This window comes from Calonectris borealis, chromosome 1 (assembly GCF_964195595.1).
Source record: "Calonectris borealis chromosome 1, bCalBor7.hap1.2, whole genome shotgun sequence".
Lineage (NCBI taxonomy): Eukaryota > Metazoa > Chordata > Aves > Procellariiformes > Procellariidae > Calonectris > Calonectris borealis.
This window is the reverse complement of record NC_134312.1, coordinates 13,253,065-13,280,794: the sequence shown is the minus strand read 5'-3', so window position 1 is coordinate 13,280,794 and position 27,730 is coordinate 13,253,065. Positions and strand designations below refer to the sequence as shown.

Genomic DNA, 27,730 nt, shown 5'->3' with positions numbered 1-27,730 from the left:
GAATTCAGAGCATCCCAGTGCCAAAAACAAGTAAAAAAAAAAACCATATCAGGAAAAAATAACATCAGAATACATACACTGATTGTAGGAACACTTAGAAAGTATTTAGGAATAGTTTAGTATTAGTTAGACTGAACAAACTACAAGTCAGAATGCAGGGTGGGAGAAATCAGGGAGGAATATGATCATTACCTCTTTTAGGAGGGTCAAACCCAGATTAAGAAGAAAAATTATTTAAAATGGCTCAGTGGCTACAAATAGAAACAGTGGAATGATGCTGTGCAAAAGGACATCTCCAGCCAAGTATCAGAAAGCATTTTCTCACTGTTTGGATGTTAGATTACAGAGCTGTCTCCCAAGGGAGGTGGTGCAAGGAGCTTCACTGTAGGAGTCATTTAAAATTAGACTGAAACAAAGCACCTGCATATACCTCAGGCAACATAGCTTCGTTGGCAGGCAGACAACCGCAATGACCTGACAAGTCTTAACCAGCTCTCCTTTCTATCATTCCATTTACTTTTAGTCTGTTCATATTAAGCAAAATGATAAAAAATAGCATTCTGTGAAGCACTCACGTATTCATTTCCTCAAGTGACTGATCACAAATGAAAAATACGTAAATTATCATAAATATTCAGATCTCTGATAGGTAAAACTAATGATTAACTGAACTATTCTCTGGTTTGTGTTATTGTTTAGGAAGTTATTTTAAAGCATTCCCCCTCTACTCCTCCCAAAATGATGAATTTTCCTTGCCAGAAGGTAAGCCAGCCAGGGGTAATCAAATACATAAAAAAGATTTAGTTATACCTGGAATGATTATGGTTAGAGCATTTATTTTTGGACACCTACTGTTTGAAATATCTAACTTTGCAGACAATCCTTGAGCAATGCCAAAGCAAAAATGGTAGCAGCAGAAAGGAAGACAGTGCTGACAGAAACCATTCATGTTTGAGCAGCAAGACATCTTAAATTTGCTCCCCTGAGTTTTTCAGCATGTATTTCAGAGGACTGAATACTTCATTTGCTTTTCCTTCAATTCCAGCCATCATGGGCTCAACAGAGAAAGGAGAAGATTTAGCATGAAGTTTTGGGAGAGTTTACAGGAAAAGAACACAGGGAACAAGTTGATAATTGATTCTTAATCCACTTCTGCTATTGAAATTCACTCTCCTCTTTATTATTCATTACAGTTATTTTCCATGATTGAAAAGGAATTAACATATCTGTAATTATGTTGCAGAATGTGGGGACAAAAAAGTAGAATGGCAAAGAAGAGTTCAGTGTTCTCAAAACAGGGATAACAGGTAATCTCCATTGCAGAAAACCAGTACATGACTTGTTGGACTAGTAGTGAGGATATTTAATGCATTTATCAAATTATATATTTAAAGGATAGCAAATAAAATACCAATATTTAGGAAGGAGGGAAAAATATCCAAGACCACACTGGCCCGTTACTCTGACCTCAAAACTATGCAGGGCTTTAAAACACACTTTGAAGAAGAGACACAGTAACTTGATCTCTCTTCAGTTTGAGAGTTTTACTTGGACTCTTGTATAGGAAGAAACTAAAATAACATGGTTCGTTCGGCTTAGCAGAACAAGGATGAGGTGGAAGACAAAGATGCTACGTTTGCAAGGGGTGATGTAAGAGTGAAATGAAAAAGGAATTATTACTTAACATTATTTTTAATGCTGTTTCAGACATTGTAGGCTAGCCTGTGTAGCCTCCATAAACTGTTCCAGAAAAGTGCAAATCTTACAGGTCATGTGTAGTATCTTCCAGTCCCACACGGGAACTATGGTGGATATCATTCATACCCAAGGGTATCTCAATAATGCAAAGGACAATTAAGTTTAGGTCCTCAATTTGCTACCAAAGCAGAGAGTCATGTAAAGGAATCCAATACTGATATAAAAGTGAATGGCATGGGCGTATAAGGAGGAAAGGCCAGAAATTAGAGATCATTTTCTATGTAGAAGAGGAGTGATGTTCTAAAGCAGTATTTCCATATGAAATAAGGACAAGATATTCTACGATTGTGAGATAGGTCTGGGTAAGTTTACAACAGCAGAAGGCTAGAATCCGTTTCTTAGCAAGAACCTAATGATGCGGAATGAGGGAGGAGGCTCTTGTGGCCAAAGCATGCAACCAGAAGCATACAATGTGTGCCAACAGGATGGCCAAACTGAGAGCTTTAAACTAGGAATTACAGGAGAGGTAGAGATTCCTCAACAAGCAAGTGAGCAAGTTGTGGATGGGATAGGCAAGCTAAAAGCCAGAGGAGATGGGAACAGAAGGGACATAGCAATCAACAAAACAATGCTGAAGTGGAATCACTTTAAGCATAGGTGTATAAAGAAGGAAGTGCCTATGGAACAATCTTGTGGGGAAAGCTCTTGAGACTGTTCTGGTGAATGAGCATGCCCGGCTGCCTCTCTGAAATACTTTGATGCTAGTGGACTCAGCATGGGGAACCAACAGGAGGAATTAGAAGTCTATACGCAGTTACAGTCATTGAGCTAATGGAGACATGATGGGATAACTCACACAACTAGAGTTCTGCAATGGTTGGATACAGGCTTTTTTGGAAAGACAGGCTGGGAAGGCGCGGGGAGCATGTTGACATTTTTGTAAGACTGCGGCTGGAATGCTGGAGCTCTGCCAGGGGACAATGTACTGGTGCGTTGGGTTATTCTTCCTCAGGTGCAAGACTACGTTTCCTTTTGCTGAACTTCATGAGTTTACTCTCAGCCTAATTCTCCAGCCTGTCCAGATCCATCTGAATGGCAGCATAACCATCTGGTGTATCAACCACTCCCAGTTTTGTGTCAGCGAACTTGCTGAGGCACTGTCCCATTGTCTAGATCATTAATGAAGATGTTTGAAGAACAGTATTAGCCCCAGTAGCAACCCCTGGGATACACCACTAGTGGCTCGCCTCCAACTCGACTTTGTACCACTGATCACAACCCTCTGGACCTGGCTGTTCAGCCAGTTTTCAATCCACCTCACTGTTCACTTATCTAATCCATATTTTGTCAGCTTGTCTATGAGGGTGTTGTCAGAAACAGTGTCAAAAGTCTCACTAAAGCCCAGGTAGAAAACATGCACTGCCCTCTCCTCATTCACAAAGCTAGTCACTAGATGATCTGAAGAGGCCCTGTCCAACCTAAATGATTCTGTGAATCTGTGATCTTGAGGATGACAGTTTCCTGGTCTGTGCCAGACAAGAAGAGTAGACAGATTGTGGCAATCTGTCTGTCAGATAACAGATAGCTACTGTAATGTCAAAGTGATTGGCACTGAGTAATATCAGGTTTACTGATATGAGTAAACCTGGAACCTGACCTCTACCTGTCAGACTTCTTTTGCAATCCCAGGGAATTTTAGAGCTGACTTCCTCTAAATTTATGCTCATCAGAGCTACTGATGAAAATGGTAGCTCGTGTCTGTATCTGTACCCAGTAGTCTAAAACATTGATGCATTTCACTGTCCTCTGTTTGAAGAGGCATCAGTCCTGGAGTACAGTCCCTGTTCTGCTAAGGACCTCTTCTGGGACCTTAAAGAGGTCTTTAGCTGTATAAGAGCGCTCACCTCATAAGAATAACCCCTTCAGCACGTGTCCTGTAATTTAATGCACCCAAAGTTAAGAACTGAAATTCTCAATATAGAGAACAGAGAGAACTGAATGCCTCTAGGGGGTGATTAAGAGCATTAAGTTAAATACTTAACGTTACACAGAGTGAATAACCTCTCAATCACATGCTGTTTTTCCTGGTGAATTCCTGACTCATTCACACAATGAAAATGTACAGAATGAAAAAGCTCAGTGAGAAAGATGGGTATTCAATATTTATTTTTATCTGAGTGCTGTGTGTCTTCATAACATGTCATGTAAACTTTTGCAGTTGATGAAGTAGAGGTGCTGTGGAGAATTTTTTTATTTCCCAATCAAAAAACACAAATAAAGCATTGAAAGTAGCTGGTTTGTTTTACCTTCTTTTTCTTTGATGACTTATGTGGAATGGCACTTCTGAAAGTAAATGCTATCTCACAAACCAATGTATTACTGAGCACCCTCAGAATGAGAAGTGGAAAGAATGAGATAAAGCAGCAAAGGAAAGTAATTATTCTGTATATTGCAGTTCAGCTGCATGAAGACCACTATAAAAATATATCACTACACTTTGCCCAACACTTTTTTACAAATAAAGATTTTACTGACAAGCTGAAAAGTTATGGCAGTGCTGAAAACTGTGGAAACTGCAACCTGTAATTAAAACAACAAAACAAGCCCCCCTCCCCCCCCCCCCCAGTTTTTATATCCATTAACAGCATTCTGTAAGAACAGTGGATTTCTAAGGGGAAAAACCTGTCTCGAAAAATTTACTGTCTATGTAATGCAGGTTTCTTCCTGAATCTTGCTTATCTAATCGGATTGCCACACTTCAGTAAAAGGGTCTCTTCAGTTCATACCAGCTGTCACTATTGGAAGACACTACATAAAAATTAGGCTCTGTACAAGTCATGTGCCATTAAGGTAAACACTCCAAACACACACTCTATATACATAAAATGAGGAGCTGATGAAATGTTCAAAAACCAGAATGATTCTCCTAAGACATCATCCTTTAATCTTATGCCTGGAGTGACTTTCTTTTTTCCTCCGTGTGACTTTCACTGACAAAATCACCAGTACCAAGAGCCAAAAACAGCTTAGGATGCAGTAAATTACTTGTAACTGATAAAAACAAAAAAGCATACAGAATTTAGGTAGAGACTGCTTAAAGGCCAGAAGGTTACAGATGCAGGCTCTGCTCCAGCTGGTTCAACCTAAGCCTCAATATAGAAGATAACACCAACTTCTCACCTCACAGCCCCTAAAAAAGTCTTTCTCCTTGCTTCTTTAAGCTTGCACTAAGGAGTGAGGCAAGAGAGTTGCTAAGCCATAGTCAGCTTAACCTCCTCATGACACAAAGCACCTCTTGTTGACTGTGTTCCTGTTAGAGGCTTCTACCTTACCCTTAAGTATAATCCCAGTAAGGAAAAGGCAACAGCCCCATCCTTCCCATAGATAGCAAAACAATATCTTTGCTTTACCCTAATCAACCAAGTATACTCTCTTCATGACTAGGTTCTTCCATTAGCTAGAAGAACCCACCCTGACACAGCCCGTAACCCCGCAACGAGGGGTTGCAACAAGGTAGCAAAGGCTGGGGACTGATACTGCAAAGGCACTGCCAGGTAAGGTTACGAAGGAATTTCTTAAATAGTGTTATAGGGAGAATTCCTTCATTTCCATGACTTTGATTTGCTTCCTTTCTCTTTCCAGCTAAATTTCACCACTGAGCATATAACCATGCACATCTTCATACCATCTCTCCCCTTTCATATTTTTTATAGCTGAATCAGTCAGAGTTTTAATTTGAACTTTCATCGATCAAGAGATTTTTATCCTGTCTCAGACAGAAAAGCAGAGCTTTTCCAAAAATAATAACAATTTCAGTAGCCTACAGGAGATTTTATTTCTATTTCTTTTAGCTGCAGAGTTTTTATGCTCAGCAGACTAGTCTCCAAATACAGCTGAGAAAATATGACAATGAAACGGGTGCTAGGGATTACCAACACAACTATTTGCAACCAAAATCTCCACAGGGAGGTTAGAAAGAATTTTTCTCAAAGGACTCTCAATTATGAAGTTACAACAGCCAGCGGCTTTTGGTTAGGTCTAACTCATAAAGCAAACCTGTCTGACATATCCCAAGTGTCAGCTTGGTGAGGAGGATGCTGCTTCCCTCGACACACTCTTTGTCCATCTGTAGCAAGTGGAGGGCTCCTCGAAACAGTAGTGGTGCAGGATCTGCTCCACAGCCTGTATCCTCTACCATGGGGTCTCTGACAGGTCTTCCACGTACTGGGCAAGGGAGGAGGAAATACTTGCACCTTCTCCCTTGCCTCTCTGTAAAAATATTTCAAAACCTTATCATAGAAAACTGTTAATGGGATATTTTGTGATAGTAAGCAGCCTGTGCAGCCTACTGTAATATTAAAAAGGCAAACTAGCTTGCTTTAGAATAACCCTTTTGGGGTTATCATGAACAAAACTGAATATAATTCTCTTTAACAGAATGTGTTAAAAATGCTGACAATAATATTGTTCCATACCAGAAGCTGTGCTTTGAAGTTTTTTAGGTGGGAATTAATTCTCCTAGTGAAGCTTTAAGCTGTGAAATCATTCACCTTCTCCATCTGTATATGGTTAAACTAATACAACATATTTCTTGTTAAATTGGGCAAGAAGGCAGCTGTGAGCTACACCGTTCTCAGACCTTCCCAGTGATGGGATCTTCCACCTCCTCAGAGTGAGAGGACACTGTACATAAGAGCCATTCAATCATCACTGTCTTTGTCTATCTTTTAAACACACTTCTCCATTTGCCACTCTTGGCTAATTTACCAGCACAATTTTACTCATCACAGCACCCACCTCTTCTCCCCTCCTCACTTACTTTCTATACTGTCTCCACCTTCCCACCTGCATCACGCCTTACGCAACTCAGCATTTGCTTTCACCTTTCTTGTTCTTGCTAGCACCAGCTCTTACAAAATCTCTTTGTATCTCCCTGTTGCTCCTGACATATCCTCGAGAAGAACTATTTATATCCACACTATGACATCACCGATTTTATGATTTCACAGAATCACAGAACGATTGAGGTCGGAAGGGACCTCCAGAGATCACCTCATCCAAACCCCTGCTCAGGCAGGGCCACCTAGAGCAGGTTGTCCAGGCCCATGTCCAGATGGCTTTTGAATATCTCCAAAGATGGAGACTCCACAGCCTCTCTGGGCAACCTTGTGCCAGTGCTTGATCACCCTCACAGTAAAAAAGTGTTTTCTGATATTCAGATGGCACCTGCGTTTCTGTTTGTGCCCATTGACTCTTCAATAGCTCTCTTTTCTGCTTTCACACCTCTTTCACACCTCTCTGTAAGTGTTCCTACGTATAGTTGTGACAGCAATCAAATCGCTGGTCCATGGATACCCACGACTTGACATTCTGCTACAGTTGTCTCTTTTTTTCTTCTTGGGCTTCCCTTACTGACTGCTTTCATCTATTGTCCTTCATCTCATGCTGTAAGTGTAAATTCCTGAGGCAAAGGGCGCGTTTTTTTTTTTTCCTGCTTCTGCAGCACCTAGCCAATGGTTCCTGGTCTATGCCTGGAGCTCCCTGACACCATGTAGATACAAATAGCAAGAAGAAATAAGGTCAGTTTGTTCTTTCTTTAAATCTCCTATAATCTCTATGCTTATTAGGGGAGAGCATTCATATGCACAGAACACAAAGAAGAACTGTATCACTCCCTTCCTTACAATCAACCTCAATGTCTGTGGAAGACTCTGCAAACGTGTCTGCCCATGGACAAAAACGGTATTTGATTCCCTGTCACCAATTTGAAAGTTCATTATTCTTATCAGGCACATCACTATGCAACTCAGAAGGACTTAAACATTTTTTTTTGGTTTTTATTGCAGATTTTTCTCCTGGGGTCCAAAATTCAGTGATGGAGTATGCAACATAATTTGGGGGTGAACTAAGATCAAAGCAAGATTTTTGTCTTTGCATTCTTCTGATCTTCAGCAGCTTTGAGGAAGCTCTAAACTAGATCAGACAGCAACATGCTGTGGTCATGGCTAAGTTGCATCCTATCTTTTCCTGGTGATGGCTGTGGGAGCTTAGACTTACAGTTAAATGAGTCTGGAAAGACAAATCTAAATCCTGAAAAGCCACTCCGTTTGCAGATGCTGTGGCACCTCTCCTGCACCGCTTTCAGTGCTGGTACACTGCATATATTGCATTTTCCTCATGCTGGTGTAGGTTTCTTCCGCATCAGTAGATTCTTTTAAAGCTTATGCTATATTCCTGGCTTTTTTTTCTGTATGCATGACATAAAATAACTGTAGATGTAGGTCATCAACTGGGCTATTATATTTCATTCTCTAACAGCATATATGACCTTGATTTCTGATTGTATCTCCGTTACTTTTACAAGAAATACAAGGGGAGCCTTCCATTGGCCAAAAAACCCTGTGGATGTATTTATTCTTTCATTTACACAAGGTAAAACATAGAGTAATTATATTTGCAAAGAGCATAAACCCAATATAAGGATTTCCCTACACTCGAAAGGTTTTGTTTGTTTGTTTTTAATATCTTTAGAGTTTTTTGCTTTGTTTTGTTTTGTTTTTAATCAGAAACTGTCTTGCTTTGAAACACAAACTCTTGTTTTAGCGCTTGGGTTTTGTTGGTTTTTTATCTTGTTTTAATTAGATCACTTGGGAAGTAATGTAACACTATTGCAGAAAAAGCTGTATCAGTAGTGAATCCTTCTTTTCAATTAACCATACAAATCCAGGTCCTCTTCCCACACTTATACTGTATTATTCCACACTTGGCACAATCTACTTCTCTCAATGTCCTTCATTATTTTAAGGTCATCTTGACAGGAAACAGCCCGTTCCCTTGTTTTGTGCCAGCAGGCAGCAAGATGCACACTTTTGTTCACCCGTCTGGAGTCCACCATAGCAGCCATGACCAGGGTTGCATGCAGTACTGCAAAGTCCTAGAATACCTCGCTATTGAAACAGAGTAATCAAAGGGAGATTTCAAAAAACCACAGCTCCTCCCAAGGCCATATAAAGGAATTTTTTATGTCTTGCTGCAAAGCAATTTCTGCTGAAAGAATAGAAATACAGAAACTACCATCCAATCCTTGCTAGCCCAGAGAAGCCTTATCCTGGTTTTATGGAACACTGTGCAAACAAGGGAAGACTCTAAGGGTCAGTTTTGCTCCCAGGGAACTCCTCACTACAGGTGTGTCAAGGAGGCAGAAGCACGGACAGGCAACCAAGGAGAAATAGAGCAACGTCTCCTGGATACACAGGGCAGAATTAGGAAGGCCAAAGAACAGCTAGAGCTGAAATTGCTGAAGGACATCAAGGGCAACAGGAAAGGTTTCTACAGCCACAGCAGCAACAAACGGAAAACCGGGGAGAACATGGGCCTGCTGCCCAATGTGGTAGGTGACCAAGTGATGGAAAGCATGGAAAAGGCTACCTCAGTGAAAGACTCGATGTCTTCACTCCCTCAGCCTTTACTGGCAAGGTCTGCTGCTCACTTCCAGGCCTTTCAGATCTTTGCTTAGTAGCAAAGACTGGCAGAGACAGGTACTACCCATGGTACAGAAGGATCAAATTAGGTACTAATTATGTCAGTTGAACATATGCAAGTCCATAGGACTGGATAGGATGCATCTGAAGGTGCTGGGAAGCTGGCTTGGTGTTATTTTGGGACCATTCTCTATCATGTTTGAAAAGCTGTGGTGATTAAGGGAGCAAAGGCTAGAGAAGGCACTTATTAAAACTGTCTTCAAAAAAGGCAAGAAGGATTTAGGGACTCCAGTTTATGGTATTTAGCAGAATGCTACTTGCTACAGGAAGGTGATCATTTTTCAAATAATGAGAATATTTCTCCCGAATAATGAGAAATATCACAAATACAAATGTGTAGTATCCAAGAGGATATAAGATCCAGAGGAACTTCATAAAGACATAATAACATGATAATTGCATGTAAACTGTGTGTGATATAAAAAACATTGTGTCTTTCCAGTAATGTATTAAAAAATTGAGATCTCTGTAACTGAGATCTCTGTAACTGAACAATCTAGCTAAACATTTCTCCAGAGCAATGACATGTCATTATGATTCATAATTTGAGATGTTAAATTCTTTAATATCTTTTGTAATAACTACAGATAAATGTGCCTTATCAGTGTGATAACCTGATAGCTCAGGTTGTACAGAGATTGACAGTGATTTTCTAATACAGTCTGCATTTAAACTAAAACAGCACAATACACATTGCAGTCAAAGTTCAGTTAGAAAAGTATCTGAAATGTGCACATTAACTGGTTGTGATTTGTTTTATAAAAAAATCCCAGAGTCAAAACCTAATGTGTCACATAGACAGCATTAATAAATACTATACTGAAGTAGACAATACTATACTATAGCCTTTAATTAATCCCTCTACTAGTGCAGGAATATTTCTACTAATAACTACTTTTAAACTTCCTAAGAGATGAAACTTGGATCTCCATCTCTGGAGGTTATTCTAACATTTAAATCACATCAGTATGAGAAAATTTGTTCCCAATATTAAATCCAAAGGTTCATCTTTTCCAAATACATCTCATTAGCCCTGGTTACTTATTCGCCCAACTTTGAATTATCTTTATTCATCCATTGGGTTCACACATTTTAAATTCTCTGAGCTTCTCAATCATTACTCAACAAAGCTCTATCTGATGAGTTCTCTAAATTTATTCCCTACAGCTCTCCTGGTAATTTGCATTACTTTTGTCTGGACACTTCACTTTGTTAACACCTTTCTGGTAGTGACTGCACAGAATTGTAAAGAATAAGGCAGGTCTTGGGCTGAGCTGACACACAGTCAACCCAGCTCAGAAAAAAGCATAAAGGCAAAGGTCGTTTGTTGATTTCTCTCCAGCTAAGATCCTCTTGGTGCTGATCTAGCTTTGATATAAAATAAAGTACCTTGACAGTTTTTTCAGTGAGCCTGTTTGAGCAGAAAGGGTTTCTGGAGCACACAGACCCATATAATATGTGCTCTGTGGCACCTGTTCCTGCTCCACATCCTGGGAACACGCATGAGCAAAGGAAAGTTGTGTGCCTGGAGAACATGCATCCATCCGATTTCCTTAGGAAAATTACCAGCTGATGTAATTTAAAGCAACCCTGAGCTGACAATAAGTTGCTGCTTGTGGTAGCCGTAGAATCTCAACAGAACACAAATTAGATGATTTGAATGTCCATGCACACTTCTAGCTATGCAGCACTAACCAGCAGAATTATGGGTTCTACCAAGCCCTGTGTGACAGTGGCTGGTCTCTGACCTTGTGCCTGACACAACTGGCTGAAAGAAGCACTGCACATTGACCAGGGAGAGCACCAGCCAGCACCCTAGGATGGTCAGAAACACCGCTCTGGCCACCTAGCACCCTCTACTTAGGCAGCAGAGCTGTCTGGCAGGCCAGGCAGGGAGTTCAGTCTAGCAGCTGACTGCATCACAGCTCAGTCAAGCGCATCCCAATCACAGCCTACTCAACTCACACACAGATCAAGTCTATCCGTGGCCATCCTTGGTACAATCATCTACTGGGCGGGGGATGTGAGCAGAAAGATGCTCCTGGAGAGAGAGACAATTGCAATGACTGTTGGTTTTCTTTCAGCTGAACCCTGTTAGAAGCCACGGGGAAGCCAGTGATCTCTTTGATTTGTCTGGAAGTGCACAGGATGAAGGAGCCATCACATCTTTGCATCAGGATGCTGTCTGTTTAAAGGCAGAATGGTCCAACTCTTCTGATTTCATGCATAAAACTATAGTCACATAAGCTGCTATTTCCTGGCTGCCTGTGGGAGTGGGTTTGACCTATACTGACACACGTGGCCCAGGTGCCACTTTTTGATAGAATAATAGAATCATAGAATCATTTAGGTTGGAAAACACCTTTAAGATTGAGTCCAAACGTAAACCTAACACTGGCAAGTCCACCACTAAACCGTGCCCTTAAGTGCCACATCTACACATCTTTTAAATACCTCCAGGGATGGTGACTCAACCACTCCCCTGGGCAGCCTGTTCCAGTGCTTGACAACCCTTCCAGTGAAGCAATTTTTCCTAACTCCCCTGGCGCAACTTGAGGCCATTTCCTCTTGTCTTATCACTTACTACTTCGGAAAAGAGATGGACACCCACCTCACTACAACCTCTTTTCAGGTAGTTGTAGAGAGTGATCATGCTACATTATGATGAACATCTGGATGTCATCTTTTCTTATTGTTTGCGTTCTTGCAGTATGCCAAAACTGACTATGTCTTCAATATGTCTGAAAGACTAGTATTTGCCTATTGATATGGCCTGCAGCCTCGGGTATCTGTAAGCCTTCCCCAGCCAGCAGCTTGGTTGCAGTGTCACCAGATGGTGACCTGCTGCAGGACCCACGTACGGGAGGAAACCCTCTAACCATAAGCTTTGTTGCTGAAAAGAGAGAAGAGCCCAAGCTGCAGGAGTGAGAGGACCACAGCAGGACTACGGACTACTACCCTCACCTGACAGCCCCGGCAGCAGGAGGCAAGCAGCATCACTCACAAAACAGTTAGTGTTTTGATGTCCTCAGTGTTCTTGTCTCTGGATGCTAGCTAAGACAGAGGCCTGATTTCCTAAGACAGAAGCAACCACACACCAGGAATACCAACTATTAAAAAACCAAGCATTTATACACCTCCATTTTCAGAACAGAGGGGAAGAATACATTCTGTCGCACTAATCCTACATTTCAGAAAGTTTAAAAAGGCACTGTAAAAGTTATGAAAGTTGCCCTTTATATTGCAATAGTATAATTTTTAAAAGCAGCTGTTTTTCATACAAAAAGGAAATCATATTTATTCAGTTTTGATTCCTCCCTCATTACTTCCCTGAAAAAATGACAAAATACTTAAATAAACTTTAAAAAAGAAGTAAATGTGATGTTTTATGCCTTAAAATGCATTAACAAATGTAGACAGGATTCCTTTTACATGTTGATATATCCACTGGCATTACATTTTTGAGCTTTTGAGCATTTACATTTTTGAGGGCTATGCTTCCCACTTTATTTTTTAAGAAAAAAAATCATTAGTTCTTTGCATTTCGTATTAAATTATGAGATTCAACTCCCTCCTCAGTCCCAAGGGTAAGGGAGGAAACACAACAAAGCCCATAAAATCTTACTAATATAGAACAGGTACAAGAACTCAATAAGATAATGGAGTCACTGATTGTATTTAAGATTTCTTTTCCTATTTTTTTACCTAAATGTTCATATATCCACATTTACATGTTCTCTGAATACGGTGGTGAGAAGTAGACATCATATTGATATGGGATCTATCACTTCGAGGGGCACTTTTAACAGGAATGTGATTTTTGCTATAAAGTACCTCATTGCATTCGTCTATGCCCTTGAAAACACTTTCTGCTGTTAAAAGACATGTCTTCTGAAGCACTACTTCTATTTTTATCTATATACATCTACCCTCATGATTCCTTTGTTTTCCATTTTAAATCATTAACTACTGTGTTTAGGTCTTAGGAGGGTAGTAGTTTATTATCTTTATTTTGATTCGTTTCCATTGTATCCCTCTGCTGTAGAGTGCTCAGGATGTCCTGCTCATAAGGGAATGCTGCACACGGTAAGTGGGTGGAACTTTGAATTCCTTACAATTTTTTACATGGAAGAATGGAATCAAAACTACTGGACTCAAACACCATGTCTTTATAGAACCATTGTCACCACAAAGCAGTAATTAACTCCATTGCCTACATGGAGCAGTCCTTAACTCATATTTTAAATTTATGGATAGTAAAATGAAATGTTAATTTAAAATGCATTAGCTGAACAGAAGGGCTCAGATCGTTTAGAAGTTTCTAGGCTAAATTTGGCTTGAGAGATGGAATGAAAGCCTATGTAAAACTTAATGGCTTTTTGGGTATGAGGACTCTCTCCAGGTGAATGGAATCAGAGCACCTCCCGGTGTTGCCTACGTGCCAGGCTGTGGGAAGAGTCACAGGCAAGACCTCAGCTTCAATCCACATTCACTTTCCCATGGGAGCTCATCGTGATGGTGACGCAACTGAAAACACGTAAGCTGACCCTTAAAACTGTTCCTAAAACAACTGTAAGTTTTGTGTCCTCAAATAAACAAGTAATACAGAACACTGAGGTTTTACTGATGGGGTGTATTCAACCTTTTTTTAAAAGACTTAATAACTACAGAGTTCTGGAATATTAAGGAAATTCCAGCTAACATTCAGCCTTCTGCCAAATAATACTCTATTGGTAAAAAAAAAAATGGGTGAAATTCTGTTTCCATTTAAGCCAGCTGGAATTTTACCACGGACTTCAGTGGGGCCAAGGGAAGTCCATGATCACGTAAGTGGTTAAATAGCTTCAGTAAGCTTTGAATTTTAACTGGTGAATGAATTTGAGATAATTCCAAACAATCAAACAAATGATAAAAAGTGGATTTTTGACAAAATTAATGGCACAATAACTAAAATGATTGCTTTTGATGGGATAAACTAAGGACTATTCTTATATTAATAGTAAATAAGATGTCTTTTATAAAACAACTGTTATGGAGCTCTTCTGAAACAAACAAAAATTTGATAGAAAAAAGAGAGTTCTACTTAGCACATTATTCATAGGTGTACTGGTTGAATTCACTTATTTTCATAATTTTGTCACATCTTTAACAGTTATGAACAAGCTTTTCTATGTTTGCATTTCTTAGAGTTCCACACTGCTAAAATCCTTATTGCTTTTGTGTATTTGAAATGCATTTATGTCCTTCTGGATTATCAACAAACACTGAACAGTTCTTGTTATTTCTGGTACTGCTATTGCCCATGTAACTTTTAAAAGGCAATTCTACCCATAGCATGCATTGCTCTTACACTCTTACATTATTAATACTTCATAATGATGTCTTACCATAACCTTCAATCATGTGCCTTAACATATCTGGGTTTTGGAAATAATATTGAAGCTGTTACATTTGTGTTTATGAACATTGGCATTCTTAACCAATATACATTTCAAGAACATTTTCAGTCTACTGATATGCTGCACTGGCTAAGAAATTTTGCTGATCTAATAAGGACGTAGGAACAGCCTTTGAAGTCAGTGATCCATGAAGTCTCCGTACATGTTTTGACATATCAGAGAGATGACAGTGTACCGAGCCAACCCTCCTATTGGAGAAGTCGTAAAAAACAGCACACACATATACACACAGTTTGTCTGTTCATCACAGTTTTGTTATTCTGCATTTTATAGATTTGCACATATTGTGCCAATTCAAAGACCATCTATGAACTTCATTCCAGAAACTGGAAAAGTAATATGGATTATTTTGCTGGGCACGTCCTCCTGCACTACATGAGTCTGCAAAACAGAGGCAGGTGGCTTTCACTCTGCACAGGAACACTTCCTCCTCTGGTACAGAACTATGGTTGTTTTACCTTATCCCAATACCTGTGTTGGAAACAAGTTTTATCTCCAATGAAGTTATCATTCTGGGGCAAATCAGAATTCCTTTAATCAGTACAGTAAATTGGAATTGTGCTAAAAAGAAAAAAGTGAAACCTTTAGGATTTGGCTGCGGTATTATACAAAGACCTCCAAATGAATGAGTTTGGTGTGCTTCAGGCAAACACTCCCTGCCCCAAATAGCAATGTGTTGGTGGAACTCACTGAAATTTTATTACAAGTTCAGAACTCAATGACAATCTCACTGAAATTAATGTGACTTGGACTGTTAATCTGAGTGAGAGTGGAAGTGAGCCTTGTATTCTTCTTTCTCTCGTTCTGCATTGAATAGTGTCACCTAGATTGCCATGGAACTTTACCACAGATAAGCTGCAAAACGTGCAGCAACTGTTTATGCACCATTATGTATGTTTAAAATAATTCATATCTATAAAGGTGGCTTGGTCTTTCCAGCAGTTGTTCAAAAAGTCATAAATAGAAAACGTCAAAACAGTAATGAATTTGGTCCTACTGAAACTAAATATTTTCATATTTGCAAAACTGTTAAAAAAAGAGATTTGTAGAGTTTTTATCATGCTTTTCTGCAGCACTTTGGAATACTACAGTCATTCACAGTTGTTACAAAAGTGGTAGACAAAGAAAAGTGTATTCAAAGCCTAAGTAGTAAGGAGGTCACAGAGCATCCTATTTTTAATTCTGAAGCTTTTATAACTTAAAAATCTATTTTAAAACTCAAAAAATAATGTATGCTTCAAAAAAAAGAACTATAGAACTATTCTTTTCTAAGAATATATGCTAGTTTCACTTTTAGATTATATCCTGTCCAGGTTGGAATCACAACTATTATTTGCTTGCACCAGAACAAAAAGTTTCTGATTGTTTTCACTGGCTTTCTCATTACTATGAGAAAATATCCCCCTCCCAACAATACTGAATACTATAATCAACAATAAAAAGACTCCGTGTCAGGTAAGTCTCCACTTGGCCTCCTTCTCCTCTGGTTTACCTGGATGTTTCTGATTCTCTTTGGAATTCATACAATAGAAGGTAAATTGGTTGAATCAACCCTTCTAGTCAAGAAGTGGTGAAAAACAACAACAGAGTCTGTCTTTTTATCTCAACTAAATGAGAAATCCCTTCTTTAAAACATTTTTCTGGTAGAGACAAACTGGTACATACTGGCCGTACATACATCAGCATAGACTGCCTCAGCTAAACTATAGAAACTTAATTAAATACAGAATGTTTTTTTCAAGACAAAAAAAAGAAATAATAAAGAAATAAATAATAAACCAATCTATACTGAGAATCATTAAAAAGAAGGCTGATTTGTTTCAGAGGCCTGATAACCAGTGTTGATAAGGAGAGAAAATTAATCTCCCTGCATGCTCACATAAGTTGCTTGATCTATGGAAGGATTCAAAAATCATCTTCTCTTAGTGGGGGGAATTGAAACCTTCTTTGCTCTGGTTGGTATAATTGTCACCAGTAAACTTAATCACTGCAGACTTAATGAGCTCAGGAAAACTTGTGACAGAATGATTAGCAAAATCCTTCCCTGAGGAAGGTACTACAGTCATGAGTAATTAATCAAGTAACGGGGGGTGTAACTTTGTAAGGTCATGACCAAAAGGCTTTGTATGGGAACAGAAGAAACAGCGTCTGTAAACTAGGTATATTTTCCAATGTGTTACCTATTATTTGCCATAATACATAGACAGATAATATCTATTATTTGTCAGAATGCACATCTGGTGATTGGGAAACCTGGGAATCAAAGACAGGATTTATGCAGAAATTGGTCTGTTGAGTTTATTTTGTTTTGCGTTTAGTTTCTGACTTCTTGGCTTCAGTGAACTTGTCATCTGTCATCAGCGAACGACATGACGGACATTGCATAGTCACGACTTTGGACCTCTCTTCAGCTAGGTCCTCAGCCGGTTTAAGGAGTTATGCAGACTTCCCCAACCAGTGTCTCACCTTGCTGTCCACTCAGCTCTGGTAGCTGGTGTTAAAAGACATCTCTCAGTATCCCTCGAGGGACAGAAGAGCACTGTGAATTACTTTAGTCTAGCAGTTCAATCTCTACAAACTTGCTAGAAAATAATGAAATTACATGGTCAAGAAATGACAGACTTGTGCTACACTTAAGCTCTTTTAATATTTAGTTTCAAACACCTAAGGTAACAAAAAGATACTTCAAGAAAGGCTTGTTATTTAATGAATCTCTGATAAATGTAAAATTGTGGTGTTGTATTAATTTTAGGTAACTTCTACCATTAGGTGTCAGACAGTGGGGAAAAAAGTAGAAAAGGAAAAGACAATATATTTTCCTTTATTTGACCTTCTTTAATGGAAATCTTTGTTACAAGTTCTATATTGATATAACTCTTTATGAAAATTTATTTACTTTCCAATGGGTACTTTGTGCTGATTAAGTGAGAATGGATTACCTTCTTTCCTGCTATTTATAACACAGCTAATGATTTTTTGAGGGGTGAATAGCTTCTTATTTATCTTCAGATGCTTTCCTTGACAGGGACAAAGTCAGGACAAAAAGGTCTTCATTGCTTCTTTTGCTAAAAAGTAAAAATATGGAGCTGCTTCTTGTAAATGGTTCTACTCACCCAGGTATTCTCATATGTATGGGTCATATTTTTCATATAAAGGGACTTCCCTGTCATTTTGAAGATTACAGGAAAAAGACCTATCCATTCTCAGTTATCTTAAATACTAGTGTATTTCTAAGAAGCACCTGGTTTAAAATAGTATGGCATTATTCTGGATTTATTAAAATGCCCTGCTATGTAACTATTTATAGTAGTTTCACTTTCAGGGTAGCTGTGTTTTGGAAAAGGTTTAAAATCAGATGAATCATCAGTTCTCCTGAGAAGCACTGTTCTGCAATAAGCTGCTGGCTCTTTGCCCCATATACACACATTTTCTCATACAGTCATTAGGACAGTTCCTATCCCTCTGTCATATTACAAAATTAATGAGTTCTTTTCCGTAACTTTACAAAGCCCATAAGACATGACATAGCAAATCCTTCTTGTTTTACTTAAATATTGAGGTTTCAACCTCTGATATAGATTGGTATTTGCAGGATCACACATACAAAGGAGAAGTGTCAGCCTTACAACTGATTTCTGTTGTAGAGTTTGTTTGTCCTATATCAGAAAAGCAGCTGTTTGCTGAAATTTTGCGGAAATCTCCTCAAGTACTTGGCATAAAGAACTAGTGTTTTTTCCCTGTAAGTGCAGGGTATTATCCTGTTTCTCTTAACCAGTATAATATACTAAAATTACAACGAACCCATCTGCATTTAGCTTTTACATATGAAAATATTTTCATAATTGCCATACGGCTTTTCACAAATTTCTGATAACAGTAGCAATGACACGTTTGTAATGGGATGTCCCAGTGCAATTCCATGAAATTAGAAAAAAGCATAATGAGACAGATTTAGCAGTAAAAGCCTGCTTACCTTCATATGTTCCACTTTCTAAGAGAGCACCACTTTTCTCCAATTCCATAAAATCTTCAACAGTGATGAAAATATAGTCCACACCAGGGACTTCCCCCTCCTTATGTGGCCTTGTGGTGCCTATTAATAAGACGAAAGACACACTGTCAAGCGCATGACCTAAATGTAGAATGATCTTTTTGAAAGTTTTGGAAAATTGACAAAGTAAACCGTTTACACAACACATTATACAGCACATCCTCCTTGTGAGGATGTCTTTCAAAACCGTATAGCTACATTTGTTGAAGTTGACAGAGCTATATGAGATACATGTTTAAGATCATGCCAGGCGTTCTTTGGATCCATATTATTTGTTCTTACTAATGAAAATGTATCATACTGCTATTCTTTTTATGCTACTACTGAGGCCCTCAGTGACATCAAGCATTCAGAGGTAACACAAATCTTTGATGTGTATTTTCTATGGCTTCAAACAAAGTCTTGTCTACAATTAACCTGCTTCACGATCTTTTAAACATTTATTTAGTACACAAAATAATAAATCTGTAAGTAAATCTGTAAGGGTTATATTCACATTGCTTGTTTCAATGCTATAAGTGGACTTGATAAATGGTTAGGCTTAAGGGACTGAGTGATTCAAATCACGTGCTAACCATGCTGTCAAACTGCAAAGGTGCTTATATTTAGTTATTGCCTCTATTGTCATCTCCGGATGACAGAACTCCATAAACGCCGACAGACAATATTTCATACATGCTGAGAAGTGACTTGGCTTAGCTAGCAGAAGCTGAGATGTTAGCAGGGAAGCACCTGAATTTGACCTAATTTCCTAATGGTCCAGTTTATTGTGGTCAGGCTATCCCTACTTTGACTGGAACCATTAAATAAGTCTCAAAACTCCATTTGGAAATGGGACAGTTTTAGGTCCTCCTCAGTCTCAGAGTGTTTGAAACAACTTAATCAATCAATTCTTTATCAATACTGTGGTGATTACATCACACTTGCAGGGTTTGGTTTCAAGACTGTTGACACTGGGAAGTGGCTAGAAACCAGATCTTCCACCTCCTGGACAAAAGTTTAACATTATGATATTGTGCAAAAGACGCAGTCTCTTCCTCAGTTATTAATCCACCACCTTAAACACTGTATCATGACTCTCATATTATGCAGTAGCGATTCAGACATCTCTTCAGGTCAGCTAATATAAAATCTATATTTCATCTACTTTTTTATGTCTATTATTCAGACATCTGCATTTAGACCTCTTGAATCATTTTGTGTGAGACTTATCAGGAGATTAAGAAAACTAAGTGTAATTGTCTACATTTCTGCCACGTGTATAAACTATTACAGTCAATAAAGATCTCAATAGTGGAAGCAAGAGAGCTATTCAGCTGCCTACCTGCTAAGAGCTCAATTCGGTTGGCCATATATAGGTCTCTGTGGGATGCCTCAGATATCCACGTGAAGCTAGCAGATACGCAAAGGACAAAATACCCCTTGCATTGCCCCAAATGCACAAAATTATCCTTTGCACTGCCGAAAATGCAGTTGTCTTAATCTCATACTGAATCCCACTTTATAGCTAGATCTAGTGCAGATTTCTGTGCAACGAAGAGCACATTAGAGGTGCAAGGTTCTCTCAGTGACAATGACAGGACTCCCATGCTCTCAGTGATTCCTACTGGCCAGTGCTCAGCTTTGCCAAAGCGCTGGATGGCCTTCAGAGTTGTCCAAACTCCTTGCTGTCAGTGGAGACAGAGACGTAATGGTGCCTTAGGTTACCTGGACTGCTTGTCATAGACACCTTTCTCTCCTCACAGGCAGCCTGAATGTCTATGGCAAAGACTGAATGAGCCTGAGAAGCTAATATTTCAGTAGCTAATATCAGGAATATGTCTTGATAAATCTATAAGACACTTTCCCTCATTTGTCTGAATGCCATTCCCTTTTCATCTCAACATTTAAAACTAAACTCATCTTATTTGGCTGTTTATTTCTGGGAATTTCATATTTGCAGAAATGAGTTCATTAGGATTATTACTATTGTGTTTCAGGGATGGTATGGTTAAAATACTCAGAAACTTGGATTGTCCATAATAAATATGTTGAATTTACTCCCCATGGAAGATCGACCCCTGAGGATGCAGCAGCATCCTCAAAGATCTCCAGCCTTTTGTGAGAACTTTGCAGAAGCACAGGGATTCTGGCAAGCCCCTGAGCTCCTGGGAGCTCTGCTAACAGCACAGGCATCAGATGTTTGATCTGCATGCTCTCTCCTGAGGAATTTTTCACTCCCAAAGTCTATTGACAGGAATTTTATCTTCCTCATAAAACACTTGGGCAAATCAAGGCTATGTTATTCCTAGACATGGCAGAGGGAAGAAGCTGGCACATTAGATGAGTTAGCTTACTGTTTCTTCAATATTTTTTTATGTAGCCAAACTAGGATTACCAGAAGTTTATCAATCGGACAAAAATACAAGTTACATAAAATGTGGAGGTGAGCCCTGCTTTGAGTGGAAAGTTGGACCAGATGACCTACTGAGCTCCCTCTCAACCTAAATTCTCAATGATTCTATGATATTAAGTGTTAATACACTGCAGTTTGTTTTAAACACAAGGATATTCAGCAGTCATATTCAGCAGGGATGACTGCAAAGTCTCACAGGAGATCCAACAACAGACTCTGTTATCCCTGTGTTTCTCTATTTTGGTCACAGTCTTTGGTCAACTTGCCTAGAAAAGTTTAATGGACTAAATTTCAGATTCTGAATCCCTCTCTTAAATTGGAAGCTAAAGACCTGACCTTTCTGCCCTTATGTGACTTAGTCATGTTCTTTCGGATATGGTACATATATGATAACGTTTGCATATGCCCTGCACTATGAATTGAATATTCTGTCTAATCTGCTTCCCCTATTTCAAATTAAATGCATGGTCCAATTATAGAGTAATTCTGTATCCTTAACACACAGCTTAACTGTAGCCTGTCTGTTCTCCACTTGAATTGCTCATCACCTATCCCCACATGTAAGGTAGCCATGAGATGCCCTGTATTTAGATGCCCTGTAATCGTTATCTTGTTCTATAACACTCCAAGATTTCGCATAGTTGCTATTTTGCTTCAAAATGAAACTAACGGATTTTTGTGGCAAAACCAAAAGACTCAGAACTCCACTTTAGAATCGCCAGTGTGATTCTGTAGACAGCAGCTTCTTAATTTAGTCTCCCTGAATCTCAGTTTCCCGCTGATTTTCCTAGGTGACTAAATAGCTGCTGGTAATTCTACAGTATGTTTTCCTTTCTCCATTTCTCTTGCACCCCATGGTTTCACTAGATATCCCAGCATGGAAATGAGGAATCCTTTCTCATGAAAGTTGAATTGAAATGGGTAAATTACACAAATGAACATTTTTAAGGAAAAGCAGATTTTCTGGAAAATTTCTTGCCAGTTCTACCTATACCTGCTACGTCTGTCCTACAATGTCAGGAGATAATACTGCCACTCAAATGGTAACGTGGAAGGTTTCACCCTCTTTTCTTGTAATCCTCAGGGAGTCTGCTTCAAGAGCTCTGCATTGTATCGTACACAGGGTTGTACTCCTATAAGATGTCAACTACTCACTTCCTTCAAAAAATGGAGAAAAGAGCAAACCATGATCACTAGTTGCATGTGTTCAGGGTGACTTTTACTCCAGGTACAGCAGTTTCCATCCCCACCAGAACTTTATTGCTCTTGATAAAATCTTACTGAGTCCCATTTCCCTCCTGCATCTGTTCTCATTCCCTCAGCCTGGAGGACCTCAGATCTTGCAAATGGTTAAAGCAATTCCCTGACTAATGGAATAATCAATAGTTATTGCCTCTTTTTCTCCTTCGCCCTGGAGGAACTGAGTTGCTGCTATTAAAACTTCTGCCATCCTTTATACCTTTCAGTAAGCACCATAGAGTTTGCAAATATGCAAACTTGGAGGCAGTTACTGGAGAATCTTAAACACCCATCAAGACCTGAACATTGAGGTCTATATATAGGAATCTTATAGACCATAGGCAATTTTTCTTTTTCCTTGCCTTTAAACTAATGTAGAGTTACTGTTCTTAATAGATTTTGTCTTTAACTACATTCATACAGATAGATAAGCAGGCCTAAAACTATGGTGATTCAAGGCTTAAAACAAAGGATTAATTCCAAGCCTCATATTTTTACAGAAACACAACACCTCTTGTTATACAGCATCAAGGCTTAATAGGACATACTTGCTACTCCTTATAATATCTAGCTTTTTATTAACATAAAATGAAAATAGGAATCCAGTTACTATTTTGTTACCATGGTAATGTATGAAAAAATAATCTTTGAATTCCATAATGAAAGAACATGATCTTGCCGGATCAAAACCAGCAAAGGATATTTGGACTATGCATATTTATGACAAATACAATCTATTGTTGCTGTTGAACAGAAGACACAAAAGGAGTAGCTTGCAAGTAACCATGTCCAGTCCATACAAGCGAGTATTGTCACACAAAGTGTATGTACCTTAGAAATTACAGGAACTTGACCTACAAAATATGGACTGATACTGACTTTCTTTGATTTCATGACCACTGCTTGCACCGTTCATCGATTTGCTCTCAAAAACAATACTAGGGTCATTGACTGAGCAACTACTTTATCTGGATTTATTACTTCAAGAGGGTAGTTGTTACAGTTTAGAGATATTTAAGCTATGTGGCAGATGTTTTTTTTTAAAAAAAAAGATCCTCTGCCTTTGCAGCTTGTTTCTGCTTCGGTGCTACAGGGAAACATGGTGATTCACCATACTTGAGTGCAGGCTTTCCATGCTCAATATTATGCTATATGAAGGTGCTATGTTTCTGGAGAGAAATAAGGTGCCATTTACATGAATAGCCTTTGAAAGGCATTTTTGTTTTTACTGAGTATGAGGCACCTGAGGGTATAAATTTAGACACTTAAGAAATCTTTACGATGAATAAGGAAAGGAGTGTGTTAATTTAATAGCAATAAACTATTTTTGAAATACTGCTTATATGAGCTTGGGGAACAATAAATAACATTTAACATGGAAGTTTTATGTTGACTGCTAGTGCAGATTAGCAAAATGGTCAGTTCATGTACTGTTCAGTCCAGATCCCCATTATTAGTATAAAACTATGGAATTATTAACTCTGGAAGAACTCCAGGGTTGGAAAGCTCCACACCAGTTAGTCCAGGTAGGAGAACAACTAGGAATTTATATGTCTCTTTTTTAATCTCAGCATCCAAGTACATAATTATAACATATTAGTGCTTATTTGGGAACAAGGTGCTCAGTTTGACTTTGAAAATATTTCCAGTTATTAGAAGCACTGACTCTTCATAGTCTCTGTCCAGCTTTGCTACTTTCAAAAGCAGGAAAGGTGGTCTCTCAATATTTCTTTTATTGCTAACTCCATGTAGTTATGCATGATAGGAAAAGAGGCAAATTTATTTATGTGTCAGCATAGGAATATGAACGTTAGTTAAAAATCCCAGAACTATGACAGGAAAGACTCAGAAAGATGTTCTGTGCTCAGTACCATAGACACATTTTCAAGAACACTTCATCCTTCCACAGTTAATAATCTGTATTTTACAGTCTTTGGCAGCATTACGAGGATAATATCACACGAGCAGTGTTCCTCTACAGTCTATATGATGGCCAGGAAAGTAGAAGTAAAGGCCTTAGTCCCTGCATGGTCCAATATCTACTCACAGACTTTGTGCACAGGTTTCAATGCTCCAAGCTTATAGGCATATTATAAATATTTATATTATTACATTTTTAATTGCAAGTTAAGGGCAAACATGGCACACTTCTTCACTACCCAAACACCTTCACTGTTATTTAGCAGATTTGCATTTGGATTCACAGATTGGTTCCTACTGCATGAGGGAAATACAAAAGCAAAGGTGTGTCTTTGCCACAAGGATTTACGGTGTAAATGAAAGGCACAGTAATAACCTAGCCCTTTTTGCATAATGAACTACTCCTAGATTCATTTTCCAAATGTATGGAAGAAAATAGGGCCTTATTGTGCTTATTTTTTCCAAATATAACAAAACATAAAGAGAAAAAGATCTTTAACATATAAAGCCCTTTTATTAGACATTCTACTGAAAATTTGTTCTGTAATTCTGCTCTATACAGCAGCTTGTTGTGGAAAGCAGTACGCCAGGCTGTCATACATTACAGTAGCTGGAGGGATCCCTCCTGCAGAAACAGACTGCTAATCTTTAATAAACTTCAGCTGAGCCCTTGGTATGACCTTGTATACACTTTGCCTTAGAAAAATTCAACAAAGTTTAATTAGTTCTTTTGTTTGCCAAATTACTCTGGGATACTATTACTGTGGGAACTAAAATGTATGGGAAATTATACCTAGCTTGTCAAATTCCTAACTGCATTAGGCAGAGAAACACCACAAACATCTTGATCTACTGAATTCCCAGCTGAAGAGAATAATAAACATAATTTTGAAGTAAAATGATTTTAGGTGTAGCAGGAAGCTTTGTCTTTATGACATTTCTCATAACAACAACATAAACCACAATGGCATAAGCCCCTTCTTGCCAAGGGTCATGAAGAGGAAAAGCTTTTTCCCCTTTCTAAGTGTATAATACCAGCAATTTCTCTGATGCATCCCTATAAAAATAATTGCAGAAGCAAGGAATTAATTCCAGATTCCTGAAAATATTTTTCAGGGGTAATAGTTTCAAACTGCATCAATAAGTAGGTTGTTGGCAAATGTGATCCTGAAGATCTCCAGGTTAATTGATTCAAACACCACTAGCAAAGGTGCTAAATGCTCTACAGTGAGGCAAAGCCAGGCATTTAGCAGTTGCTGAGTTGTGAGACTGCAGCATTATTTGCAATGTTACCTGTACACAGAGAGAAAAATCAGATGCTATTTGGAAGAAACAGCGAGTTTTTACTATCTCGAGGATTTTCTGACCAAGTTTTAGTAGAAAGGAAAAAGCACATAGCCATACTTCATCACAGAACTATAGTTTCATTTCTGGGTGTTTAATTCATGTGAATTAAAAGGAAGTTTTCCAATCCCTGTGCATCATCAGTATCCACTGATATTAGCAGAAATGGTAGATTAACTACATGGCTCAATCCAGTGTCCACTGAAATTAGATGGAGAATTTGGGTCATATCAAAAGAAACCCTTAAAAAAAAAGAAAAAAGCCTGACCCATATTTTTAATAGTTTCTAGTATGCTTTGGGATTAATGACATTGTTTGTTACATTTTTATTTTTCCTGAAGAAGTAAAACGTAAGATTGTGAAAAGCAGTCTTAAGGGACTGTGTACTAGGTTGTAGTGCCCACGTTCTATAATACCACATAATTCTTAGGACAATATATTTTATATTTTATAGTGTAAAACAGAGGCAGTGACTTCCTGGATTTGACATCTACAATGCACATAGTAACAGATAAGCATGTTCTCTATGGAAAGAATATGCATTCAGCCTGTGTTTCTTTAGGTTTTCACTTTTTCTAAACTTGAGACATATGCATTAGGTAAGCCAGATAAACTCCCGCCTGGTGGTTAGCAGGATTATTACACTCCAGATGCATATATCCTTTCAAATACTTTTTTTTTAGATTCAATATGCATTTAGTAGCTTCTGATTAAACACAGCCTGGGTTTTCTATTTGTTCTTTTGGTTTCGTGCAATGTGACAGACACTGTACAATGTGCATAAAACCAGCCCAAAGATAGTTTATGCATTTTAAAAATTAAGTCATATTGGAGCTGAACAGCAAAGTAAAATCGGGAGATGGGAATGACAATAGTTTTAGCTGAGGACTGCTGGCAGGAAGGTTATTTATTTGTTTATTTATTTGGATAATTGTGAGAGGACCACTGGAACCAGCAAGACACCCAGAGAAGGAAGGCAGCACAACAGCTGCAGGCTGAGACAGATACTTGAAGACTTTTCTTTAAAATAAACTGTGACATATCCAGAGCTACCCATTACACCATGCGAGGATTTGATCATTGCACTTTCATGCTGTTATCCTGTGACAGGCACTGATATATTGGGTGTTTCCTCTACAAAGGTACGTGACTCGTTGCCTCGTAATCGTGGCATGAATTAGGTCACTTTCCAGCTGTTGGTGAATTCCTCAGTAAGTATGCAGAGTAGAATCATAGAATCATAGAATCATCAAGGTTGGAAAAGACCTCTAAGATTATTGAGTCCAACCATCAACTCAACACCACCATGCCCACTCAACCATGTCTCTAAGCGCCACATCTACATATCTTTTAAATACTTCTAGGTGACTCAAATACTTCCCTGGGCACTCTTTCAGTAAAGAAATTTTTCCTAATGTTCAATCTAAACCTCCTCTGGAGCAACTTGAGGCCATTTCCTCTCGTCCTATCGCTTGTTACTTAGGAGAAGAGACCAACACCCACCTCGCTACAACCTCCTTTCAGGGAGTTGTAGAGCGCGATGAGGTCTCCCCTCAGCCTCCTCTTCTCCAGGCTAAACAACCCCAGTTCCCTCAGCCGCTCCTCATCAGACTTGTGCTCCAGGCCCTTCACCAGCTTCGTTGCCCTTCTCTGGACACGCTCCAGCACCTCCATGTCCTTCTTGTGGTGAGGGGCCCAGAACTGAACACAGGATTCGAGGTGCGGGCTCACCAGTGCCGAGTACAGGGGCACGATCACCTCCCTCCTCCTGCTGGCCACACTATTTCTGATACAGGCCAGGATGCCATTGGCCTTCTTGACCACCTGGGCACACTGCCGGCTCATGTTCAGCCGGCTGTCAACCAGCACCCCCAGGTCCTTTTCCTCCGGGCAGCTTTCCAGCCACTCTTCCCCAAGCCTGTAGCGTTGCATGGGGTTGTTGTGGCCGAAGTGCAGGATCCGGCACTTGGCCTTGTTGAACCTCATACAGTTGGCCTCGGCCCATCGATCCAGCCTGTCCAGGTCCCTCTGCAGAGCCTTCCTACCCTCCAGCAGACCAACACTCCCGCCCAGCTTGGTGTCA

General features: G+C 39.1%; 1 protein-coding gene across 6 annotated transcripts in view; it reads right to left on the bottom strand.

Annotated features, from left to right (window-relative positions):
* MAGI2 (membrane associated guanylate kinase, WW and PDZ domain containing 2) overlaps positions 1-27,730 on the bottom strand; it is a 764,133-nt gene that overhangs the window by 291,077 nt on the left and 445,326 nt on the right. For all 6 annotated transcript variants that reach the window (XM_075144530.1, XM_075144538.1, XM_075144553.1 and 3 more), the window contains one exon: positions 18,672-18,791. In XM_075144530.1, coding sequence (XP_075000631.1) covers positions 18,672-18,791 — 120 coding nt within the window. The remainder of the gene's footprint in view (positions 1-18,671; positions 18,792-27,730) is intronic.